The 11345-nt window shown below is 38.0% G+C and overlaps 2 protein-coding genes across 12 annotated transcripts; one reads left to right on the forward strand and one right to left on the reverse strand.

Moving 5' to 3' along the window:
- Positions 1 to 997: 997 nt before the first annotated feature.
- eevs (2-epi-5-epi-valiolone synthase) lies at positions 998 to 4709 on the forward strand. Its single transcript, XM_062411885.1, has 5 exons — positions 998 to 1190; positions 2431 to 3064; positions 3364 to 3603; positions 3771 to 4023; positions 4325 to 4709. The coding sequence occupies exons 1-5, from the start codon at positions 1051 to 1053 to the stop codon at positions 4432 to 4434; spliced, it is 1377 nt and encodes a 458-aa protein (XP_062267869.1). The 5' UTR covers positions 998 to 1050; the 3' UTR covers positions 4435 to 4709.
- Positions 4710 to 5394: 685 nt separating this feature from the next.
- mitfa (melanocyte inducing transcription factor a) lies at positions 5395 to 9828 on the reverse strand. 11 transcript variants are annotated; one of them, XM_062411196.1, is made up of 8 exons: positions 9736 to 9828; positions 9536 to 9631; positions 9259 to 9314; positions 8726 to 8817; positions 8454 to 8510; positions 8002 to 8077; positions 7639 to 7786; positions 5395 to 6758 (listed from the first exon to the last, which is right to left on the reverse strand). In XM_062411196.1, the coding sequence occupies exons 1-8, from the start codon at positions 9811 to 9813 to the stop codon at positions 6357 to 6359; spliced, it is 1005 nt and encodes a 334-aa protein (XP_062267180.1). In that variant the 5' UTR covers positions 9814 to 9828; the 3' UTR covers positions 5395 to 6356. The 11 variants fall into 11 exon arrangements, with proteins under 11 accessions (XP_062267180.1, XP_062267157.1, XP_062267166.1 ...); XM_062411173.1 differs by having other exon boundaries at positions 8726 to 8809; positions 9206 to 9314; XM_062411182.1 differs by having other exon boundaries at positions 8454 to 8508; positions 8730 to 8818; positions 9206 to 9314.
- Positions 9829 to 11345: the final 1517 nt, after the last annotated feature.

Below are 11345 nucleotides of genomic sequence, written 5' to 3' on the forward strand. Positions count from 1 at the left end.
GGACATCTGGTGAGGATTAGGAATAGACTATGACATCAAATATTTGATGCTCCTGTAGCTTCTTTCAGTTTCACTATACTCTCTAAGAGAACTGTTTTTTAAAAATGTTTGAATCCTCGTTATCAGCGTTCTTATGTTACATTAAAGGGAAAGTTCACAGATAAATACAAATTAAATATTTATCTACCCACCACAAGGCCGATGGAGGGGTGGATGAAGTGTTTGAGTCCACAAAACAGTGTCAGAGGTAAACAGAGTTGCAGTCAAATCTATTACGATTGATATTACTGGTGATTCCTTTTTCAGACCTAATAAAACAACAGCAAAAATCTCAACACGCCACCATACTGCTCCTGTGTTGTCATCCAAATGTCCAGAAGACCCGTCTTTAAAATTCAACTGGAAACAACATAACTTACATCGGACAGTGGACACTTTTAGTTTCACAGTTTTAATATTATTAATGTAAGTGATCTTATTTATTTACATTTCATATACGCACAATACTCTGCACTTTAACTCCTTTTTTTTGCACTTCTGGTTAGACGCTAAACTGCATTTCGTTGTATATTTACTTGTACTGTGCAATGACAATAAAGTTGAATCTAATCTAATCTAATTATGTTTCCTCACCTGGATCCCAGTCAAACCAGTTGGAACTGACAAGGTTACAAGGCTGTTTATTTTCATGCATGCAGACTCTGCTATTGAAGGTAAAAAACACTGCCAACCAAAAGCAACAGCATGTCAATGATAATTAAATATTGTAAATGTGACTTGTAAAATAAGATTCCTATGCCATTATTTTGACCATAAACATATTTCTATTTAATAATCAACATATAATGCAGTTTAATAATGTCAGGCTTCAAGTAAGTACATTTTTTGTCACTGTGAGGAGTTCACTCATACTGTAAGAAGATGCTCCTCCCCCATCTAAGGCGCATCCTCAAAACGGGATGTTCTACCATAAGACTCCTTGAATTTGGGACTCATTTAGTCTGTAACCAGATCTGTTCACATCTGTAAGTGACAGTCACCACAGAAAGAATGGGAAAGGTACCTCTGGAGAATGATGCCAAAGAAAAGAAAACTGAGTTCAGCTTAGTGCGGGTCAAAAGTACCTGGAAGCGTACCCGGGGCACGAAGGACAACATGGACAGAACTGACTGTGTTTCTGATGCAAAAATGTGAGTTTAACATTGAACTCCACTCACAGTCCTTTTAATAATATAATACAAATGGCAGGATAAATGCTTCATATTGGATTTGTGTATTACTTTAAATATGTGTATAACCTTTTAATATGTATTTGTTAATATTTATTTTGTCCCTTCGAGATACAATGTAGATTTTAGAGGGTAAGTATTATATTCTGACAGTACCATTCTCTGAAGCATGGCCAAATGTTTAATGTTTATAAGCAGTGTCTGTTCTGTCATCCAGTATCATGCCATAGTTCACGTTTGCTATTTGCACAGAAAGAAGGTTCATGGTTCAACCAGTGGAATGCACACGGTGCAAAATGTGACGACACCAGCGTAATTTCTGAATTAAAACCTGGTTACAATAAGCTACAATTCAGGCAGCTACTGTCTCCAGTGTTTAAGTCTCGTGCTGTGAATTCCCAACGATCCACTATTTACTAAAGAGGCTTCATAGGAAAATGTAAAGCCAGCAATTGTAAAGTGCAAGAACAGATGTTCATCAGGAGTCCAGGTCTATTGTAATTTATGTGTAGCAGAGGAGACTGAATATTTTCAATAGTAGAAGCAAATGAAGTTCACACTTTCTCAGCTATCTTAGATAGCAGTCTGCAGGGGAAACCGATTCTGTTGTAATCAATCAAAATAGCCATTGGTGCTCATGTAGTTGTCTTGAGGGTAGACAGCCCTCATCTCAGCATATCTATATAAAAAAAAGTTAAAATTCCTAACATTTTGTGTTAGGAATTAAAAACATTAAAAACACAAGTTTTTACCAAAGAAACCCCAATGTTGAGAAATGTGTGTTACAATTTGTGTTCTCTTATGAACTGTGCTCTCTGATACGACCTTGTTTATTCAGCTTCTAGCCAAAGCAGGGACACCAAGTTTTTGGAGGCAGTGACATTTAATCTCTGAGAGATGGTGTTCTAACTAGATGTGATCCAATAATAAGATTCAGACAGGGATTCTCATTAATAGATACTAATAAATATTGATTCATGTTTGAAGTATTAATATTCTGATGCTTGATTCCAAAAGTTATTTTAAAGTCGTTGCTTTGGCTTCAGTCTTTTTCGTCTTGTATAACTATTTTACAAACACAAACAAGACTGTGTCCCCTAAATATTCTGCAATTTATTGACATAAACAGAACATTGTCATCTGGAAGTGCTGATAGTCCCCTTTAAATAATAATGCCTTTTTTATGTGTGTTTTGTGGCAGCTATGAGAGCATCACAGAGCAGGGCACCTCTTGGACAGTGGTCAGCCCCATTGTCTTCACCTACAAGGTAACCGAGACTCACAACTTGCTGGACCCATGCAATGACACACTCCTGCTTGGTCAAATCACCGACCCACAGCAGGTGGAGGACATGAGAAAATCAAGCAAGCCACTCAAACGCTTCATAGTCGTTGACCAGGAGGTCTACAAAATCTACGGTTCCAAGCTGACTGAGTACTTGGAGGCCAACAATGTCCTGTACAAGATATTGGCTCTACCCACCACTGAGGAGAACAAATCCATGGACATAGCCTTGAAGATCATAGAGGAGGTCAACAACTTCTCCCTTGACCGGCGCAAGGAGCCCATCATCGCCATGGGTGGAGGTGTGTGCCTTGATATTGTTGGCCTGGCCGCCTCGCTCTACCGGCGACGCACTCCTTACATCAGAGTCCCGACCACCCTGCTCTCGTACATCGATGCGAGTGTGGGGGCAAAGACAGGGGTCAACTTTGCAAACTGCAAGAATAAGCTTGGTGCCTACGTTCCACCCGTTGCTGTCTTCCTTGACCTGTCCTTCATACAAACCATTCCTCGAAGGCACATCTCCAACGGGCTGGCGGAGATGTTAAAAGTAATGATCATCTGCTAATACCATTACTTTCTATATAATAATACAAAATATAATATTGGTGGAAAAACCGTGTGTGTCTGTTATTGCGACACTTGAAGTATGAAGGAAAACTTTATTGTAAGACCAAAGTGTTTGAAGAAAATAAAGGTGTTTTACATTCGTGAGTGTTTTAGAGTTTTGACCTCTTTGGAAGTCTTCAGAAACCTTTACTCTATATCCAATATTATTCAACACTTGCCATTTTCAGTAGATAACCTACTTACTATGCTTTGTATGTGTTTTGCCTGCTGCTTTTACAGATGGCCTTGATGAAGCACAGAGGCCTCTTTGAGCTCCTTGAGAAACATGGTCTCATGCTGCTGGACACTAAATTCCAGACTGATAAAAGCATAGATGGTCACAACCGCCTCCAGGCTGCATCAAGGTCAACTCGTTTAGCCATCACCACCATGCTCGAGGAGCTTGCCCCCAACCTTTGGGAAGATGACCTAAACAGACTTGTGGACTTTGGACACCTAATCAGTCCAGCATTAGAGATGGTAATTGATCCGTTAAGGCAGACATAGCACAACATTATGACACTTAAAGCCCACATTTGATCCTCAAAAAGACGTTGTGTGTAAATGTTTTCATCTTATATTGCGCATTGGATTTTGAGAGCAAATACCCACATCCTAATACTGTCAAACTTTTCTTTTCCATACAGAAAGTTCTCCCATCTCTCCTGCATGGTGAGGCAGTGAACATTGATATGTCTTACATGGTTTACGTGTCTCAAGAGAGTGGTCTTTTGACAGAGGAGGAGAAGCAAAGGATCATCAGCTGCATGGTGGCCCTGGAGCTGCCCGTCTGGCATGAGGGATTCACCATGGAGCTCATACAGAAGTCTCTGCAGGACAGGCTGAAGCACTCTGGTGGCCTCTTCAGAATGCCTCTGCCTGTTGGTCTTGGGCAAGCAGGTAAGAATCATCAGGGTGAACTTGAATAATAGGAGCATTAGCATAGTCCTCAATCAGCCTGAAGCTGTTGCTGATTATGCATACAGGGAGTATATCATTCAGCTGGTAAAATATTAGCAGCCACTAACATACTGGAAAAAGGCCTTTCACAATATCCGGCCAGCCTCATATCGTATTTCACTAAATATATATAATATACATTTTCCGGATAAGATGCTTTGTATGAGTGTATTCTTGTGTTACAGAAATCATGTAATATTGTTTACGTAAAGTCTTGTTAATGCTCTTTCTTTCTTTGCAGACATTTTTAATGACACATCTTATGAGACCCTGCACAGAGCTTACGAAAAATGGCGTGACGAGCTGAGTGTCAGCCACTGCACCAGTTCAATCCGAAGTGTAAAACTGTAGCTACTCTTCTTTTTTTCATTGGAAAATAGCTATAAAGCATTTACTCACTAAATTTGAGCAACAGTCTTTTGACCATAATGTGTTTCATAATAATTTCTCTGCATAGTGAGAATATGTTTCCTAAATTTTGATTTGACAACAATCTAAACGGGAAAATATGTTTTTTCAACAGTTTGTTTAACAGTTTGATTTTCATTTATTGTATGTGTAACCAAAGTAAGCTGCTTGCTAACTACACCCCTGTTATGACTGTGAAATATACCCTAAAACTTCATTAAAGCTTTTAATTGTTCATTAAACACAAGATAATTTTTTCATGCAACACTCTCTGCTTTCAGCCTTCCAGCAGTTCATTAATAATGATTAGTGAAGCTTGAGGGGTTTTAAGTTCCACTGGTTTACCACCATCCCCTAAAGGGAAGGAGAGCTCAAATCCCACTAGCTATCCAATTTAATAACCCATCTGAAAAGCCTGATAACCAGAAAAAATAAATATTTCCTAAGTTTGTTAAATTATTTTTTACTAAATAACACTAAATAACACAACCCTGTGTTATAACGCCTGGCTATTTTTTTATGTGAAAGTTTGACTTCATATTTCTCAAAAGTAGCTACATCTTTAAAGAAAAATGCTTGGTATGGGTATTTATGCATTAAAGGACACAACATGTTTACATTTGCAAATTTGTCAACTTACTAAATTTCAAGATTTCTCTCTGTATACATGGACCTTTTCTCAGAGTTATGCAAGGTAATGATGCAAAAAACAAGTGCTTACAGGTCAACAAAGCAACTGAAACATTTGGGACAAAGGCTGCTGTGAGCCCGAGCATGTAAATAATAATTCTTATTATTTTATTTTTTATATTTCATTTTAAATTTGGAATTCAAATATGTTACAACCAGGATTTTTTAAACAGTTTTTTTCTTATAACCAGACCCACAGTTTAAAAAAAACGATCATACATTATCAATATAAGGTACATTTACATTATATTGTCATGTTTCTAAATTCTCTTAAAAACTAGCCCGTAATTACAAATTAGGAAAGTTTCTGATATCTGACAACAAGTGAGAATAGGAAAAGATCACTGATGTTTTAAATTCCTCAGATAAAAACAAGTATTCATAACTGATACAAACCCAGCAAGCTCTTTGTGAATAGAAATAGAAAAAATATAATAAAAATAAATAAATGATAGTAATAATATAATACCCCATATTAACAACAGTTATTCTCATTTGGTCACCTCTGATTTATCAGTTCTTCAAAAGATTTTTAGAGCATGGAGTTTAAATAATACAACTTAAATATGTTTAGAAACAAGTCTATTTATACTTCATAAGTAATTATATGCATATTTGTTTGCAATTGAATAACCAGAAGTTAGAATTTTACATCCAGTCAACCAAAGGTTTCTTCTGGCAAGTTTAAGCATCAGCAATTTGCACTTCTCTCTCAATATTGTATACATCATATATACATGTGAAGTAAGTTTTCACATGTATGTTATCCCAATTGCCAAGGACAGCTCAGTACCCTGTATGTATCTCTGAAAATATCAAAATTTAAAAACAACAACAATTAAAAAGGCTAAAAACTATAAAGTTATAATGTTGACTAATCTATACTGACAGCAGACATTTCTCAGTAGCCTCACATTTGCTTGTCAAGTAATTCTGAGCTATCCATCTGTGTGGAATTGAGATCATATGACTGTATCAATAGAGTGCACAATGGATAAATGCATGAAAGCTCACAACAAAATAAAAATAGTTCAGCAATATTTGAGCAAACAATGATAAAAATTTGAGATCAAGATGAAATGGGCTTCTCAGTTCCTTCATCCACTGCGTCATGTGGATACCTTTAAGTCACTATAATGTAGGCGCCTCATTAATGGTGCTACAAATGGACAATGCTAGCAGCTGTGCTCCTTCTCCTCCATACTGGAGCTGGAACTGTGGTGGCTGCTGGCGTTGTCGGAGCCGTCTGGGGACATAGAGGACATCAGGGGATCATTCGAGGAAATCAACGACAGGCTGTCCCTCACCAACCCCTTCATTTTACAGGTCCTGGAGTTTCCATAGGGGCCGGGGTCCCCACCGTCTGAAGGGATCTGGTCAAAGGTGATGGTGCCATTGTTCAGGTCCAGTGTGGTTGGAGGGGACATGTCGGGGTCCGAGCTGTGGTGGTAGAGGTCTGAGGGGCAGTCGCCAAGGACAGGCTCCTGTTTAATGGCTCGGGCCAATAACTCTGACGTGCAGACAGATGGGGATGAAACCACTGTAAGACCATGAGCGCGGGCCTGGATCTCCAACTCCTTCATGAATGAACAATCAAACAAAATATGAACACTTTTAATCTTCCTGAAAGATTTGGGTAAAAAAAGTATAAAACTTTTTTATCAGATTAAAGCATAAAATGGCACAAGTAATAGATTTGTCAGTGGATAGGGCCTAAAAAAGCGGAATGGAATAATTCAACATTTGCTTTCTTGTGAAGAGAAAGACGGGAAAATAGATACCACTCGCAAATTAATATGGTCAATGTGAAGTTTTTTTAGCTTCAGACTGTGAGGAAAACAAATGGTCTGGTTCTTTGCAAAGTTAAAAAAGCCCCCCCTTAAAGTCATCTCCAAGTTTCATGTTAATATGTAATGATCACATTTGTTTTACACGGCACCAGATAAAAAGAGGGTTGTGTGAGTTTCCTCTTCTTCTTATTCTTAAGTTCTGCAAAAATGTACAGAAGCTCAGGTATTCTGAACCTTGAGTTTTGACTTAACAGAGATGTTGCAAACCAACATGTTACACTGTGTAAACTAGTGAGCTGGAACTGGTAAAGTTGGTTACCTTTGGACAGATCATGGTTAGTTGTTTCCCCCTGTTTCCAGTCTTTATGCTAAGCTAAGCTAACCACTTGCAGTATGTTTAATAGACAGACCTGAGATTGGTCCTGGTCGTCTCATCTTAATCACAATGAGACAAAAATTGTTCAATACTTTTCTATTCCTCCTATTCCTCCTACTATTAATATGCCATTATTATATTATGAATTATTGCCTAAACTTTGGCCTCTCAAAACGTGTATTAGTGAAGTACTGTGTGTGGGTCTTGGATTGTTTGTCTCGACTCACTTTTTTTTTTACATGCCTTGATATTTTGACTTTGTATTTTTCTTCTCTCTGTAGAATAACACACCTGTATACGCAGCATCAGGTGACGGTTTGCGTGCTCCACCTTCCTCTGTCTGCACTCCAGGTCCTTGGCTCTCTGCTGCTCCCGCTGCAGCTTCCTGATGTAGTCCACCGAGGCTTTCAGAATGGTGCCCTTATTCCAGCGCATGTCTCTGGGGTGTGCAGGAGACAAAGATCTTCAGTCAGAGTCAGCTGACTGGCTGACCAGCTGACCAGAACAGCACGGGATTCTTTACTGCTGCTCTGGGCAGTCATGCTTTCACACGTTAAGCACACATCGACGCATGAGGAGCAGGATGTAGATGACAAAGCTAATGAGCAGACAGACAAACACTCACACACATAAACACAAACAAAAAGTACTCACGGGTCATTTGACTTGGGGATTAAAGTTCCAAGCTCTTTAATGCGATCGTTGATGTTGAATCTCCGTCTGCGTTCAACTTCAAAAGGGATTACACTGTTAGTTCAATTTATTAGCTCAATCAGTCTAAGTAGGTTTAATTACAGATGATAGAATGAATCAGTATACATCAAATACAATTATAAGTAATAAATCAAATTAAAAATTACATTTTTGTTATTCCAACTAATTTAAAATTTAGATTTTTCAAATTTGGCAATTTAGGACTCCAAAAGTACTAAAAACAGATAGAAAATAATTGTACTAAAAAACACTGTACCGATTTCCTTTAGGCGTTCTATTTTATTATTTAATTTCATGTCATTTTGCTTTTAACTACTGCATATTATTATTAAGTATGTATCAGGTAATTGACTGAGAGACTGAGCTTAAAAAACGGTATTGTTTGGACTTACTTAAATTGTGGTTGTCTTTCTTTTGTCTCTCTTTAGCCATAGCACGAACCTCAGCCTCTGTGAAGCAAAGAGAAACGTGAACGTCAGTCTGAGAAAATCCTTATCGTTTAATGAAAGGGCTTATAAGACGGTGGTTATATAAAATGGTTGCATCGTAACATTTTAACATGTCTGCAACTTTATTTAGATAATTTAATTTACCACATTATGCTGCATCATCACAACTACTAACAATATCATCTTTTCACTTCTGTTGACTTTGCTTTGCTTACCTACTGGAAAGCCCTCTTGCCTTTGGTAGTTTTCATACTGGCTACAGGATCCAGACTTGTCCAGTACTTGCTTCATGCCAGGAGCTGGAGTAATTATTTGGCAAATTATTGACTTAAGGGTATCTGGTGCATTTCCAAATTGCACACAAAATCGACAATGCCCTAGCGTAATGCTCTCACTTCATACATTCTGATGGAAAAGTGTTGTATTTACTCTTAATGAGAATTTAACCACAAAAACACCTCACTGACAGAGTAGGAGATAAGAAATCAGACCTGTAGACATATGGCAAACTTTCAATAGTGTGTACTCTAATATGATGTGACTACCAGGTGTGTATTGAAAATAGTTAGTCACAGATAAGTGCAGCTTTCGTTGTCTGTGACTCTCAGTTAAACTTAGCCTGAACCACAGTAAGAGCAGTAAATTAACAGTAAAAATAAAATATTGACGCACATCCCATTAAGTGTGAAATTTACCTGAGTATTCCCTTTTAATGCTGGGTTGACAGGAGTTGCTGATGGCGAGGCCCGAGAGTGGAAGTCCTTGATTACCATAAATATCAAGAAGGTTGCCAGACACAGGGAGCTACACAGCAGGAAAACAAATATCAAAAATATGTCAATATAGTTGTGAATTATAGCTGTTTCTTGTGTGTTATTGGAATTATGATACATGAAATATGAAGCCAAACCTTTTCAAGCAAATATACATACAATTATTGTAAGGTCTCGACCTTTCATTTTTTTAAATGCCTTAAGATAATGTCTGTTGTGATTTGGCGTTATACTTCTAATATCAAAAATGACCTGGTTGTTGATTTGGAGTCCTGGGTCCATCAGTCCAAGAACGTCTTCATTGTAACTTGACTCCAAGCTAATAATATCATCGATGACATCATCCATCTGTATAAAATAAAATCACATTTTATTTCAAGATTACTATAACGCAAATTTGTGATAACAGTTCATCAGGGCTTGGGAATATGATGAAATCAAAGCAGACGTACTTCTTTTTCACAGTTGGAGCTGAGGGTGAGCAGGGCCATGGGACTGTTGGGGGCGCTGCTGCCAGGTCCAGGCGGCATGCCGTGCTCAGGGGGCTGGCTGGGACACTGGTTGCCGGCTTTACCACCCAGGGTGGTGGAAAGATACTGTCTCACCTGCTGCCTCTGGGCCTGCTGGATGTGATACTTGCTGGGATTATCCAAGTGGGACTGCACCTATGTGAGAAAAACCTTTTCAAACCAGTCTTTTGTCAAGCCTATATGATAGCAAGTATACTTTGTATAGTAAAAGAAGGCAAGGATTGACAATCCCCAGAAACTGCTAATTCATAAAAAGAGTAAAGACATCAGTCTTTATTACTAGTCATAGGCTGTGAACTTTGTTAACACAAAATAATGTTGCTTTAATATACAGATTTGAATGTAAAACCTATAACTTAAAATTCAGCTTCATGTTTGGTGCTGATATGTAAATTCAAGTATTGAAAAATACTTAAAAATTGTACCGGAAGAATAGGAAATCCACCTTCCAAACCTGACCATAGACTTACCTTAAAGACGTTATTCTTATCACTAAGCTTAATTCTGGAAATGTAACCGAGTAGCTCTTTCTTCTTAAATTACTTTTAAAATAGTTTTAAGGGGAATGAAGAAACAATCTCAAATGTACAAAGCATATTTTAGCATCATTCACCCAGACACATGGCCAGTTTTCTTTAGCGGACACTAAAACTCCACAACAGAGACATTGTAGAGCGTTGTGTCACATGATCTCTGACCAGCAAAAGTTCAGACAACTGTAAGTATATCTATGATACTGAGTAGTTCTCATCAACAGATGTAAAAGATGGTAACCCAGTGTAAGTACTCTGCTAGAGTACAATTACATTTACTAGTAAAAATGTAAAATGTTTAGACGTGCTATTTTGACGGCAAGATAGAAATAAAATATTTAAGTCATGTTCATGCTCGCCATTAAATTATTTGAATAATAGAGGGAATGAAAACTCTTTCCATCTCACCTGATAGTGGCTGTATTCAAGCATCTCCATCATGTTCAATGAGTGGTATTTGATAAAAAAAGAAAAATGTACATGCAGTATATAATCCCTTTTATCTTGTTAGCCTACAGTGTGAACAGCAAGCTAGTTTGTGCAAATCTGAGAACCGTCACTAGTCGTCCTTAATTTATCCAGGGCTTAGGGCTCATTAGTTATGCAAGTTAAGAAATGGAGGAGGACACTGAGGCTCATCCCACTGCTGTGTTGTTCCAGCTTAACTATGAATTTATGTCTTTATAGAGCCCATTTGACGTCACTAGCTCCAGCTCACAAAGGAGCCTTTCTACTGGTCGGACAGTAGTCTGCGAACTGAAGCTCGCTTAAGGCCAACTAACGTTTCATCTTTAGTTCTGCTCATCTAGTATAACACATTATTTGTTCTGAGCGCCAGCAACACAATTAACACCACTGTTTCACTACAAACTAGCCATATTAAAACTACAATGTATAGTGTGTTTACCAGCCCTCCCATTTTTGGATGTTTAGAGGTTGATTACATTTAAACTGTCAATTGTTACGCAGTCACATTTCCAGGGTGAGGAAGGTGAATAT

The sequence above is a fragment of the Platichthys flesus genome, chromosome 2 (assembly GCF_949316205.1).
Source record: "Platichthys flesus chromosome 2, fPlaFle2.1, whole genome shotgun sequence".
Lineage (NCBI taxonomy): Eukaryota > Metazoa > Chordata > Actinopteri > Pleuronectiformes > Pleuronectidae > Platichthys > Platichthys flesus.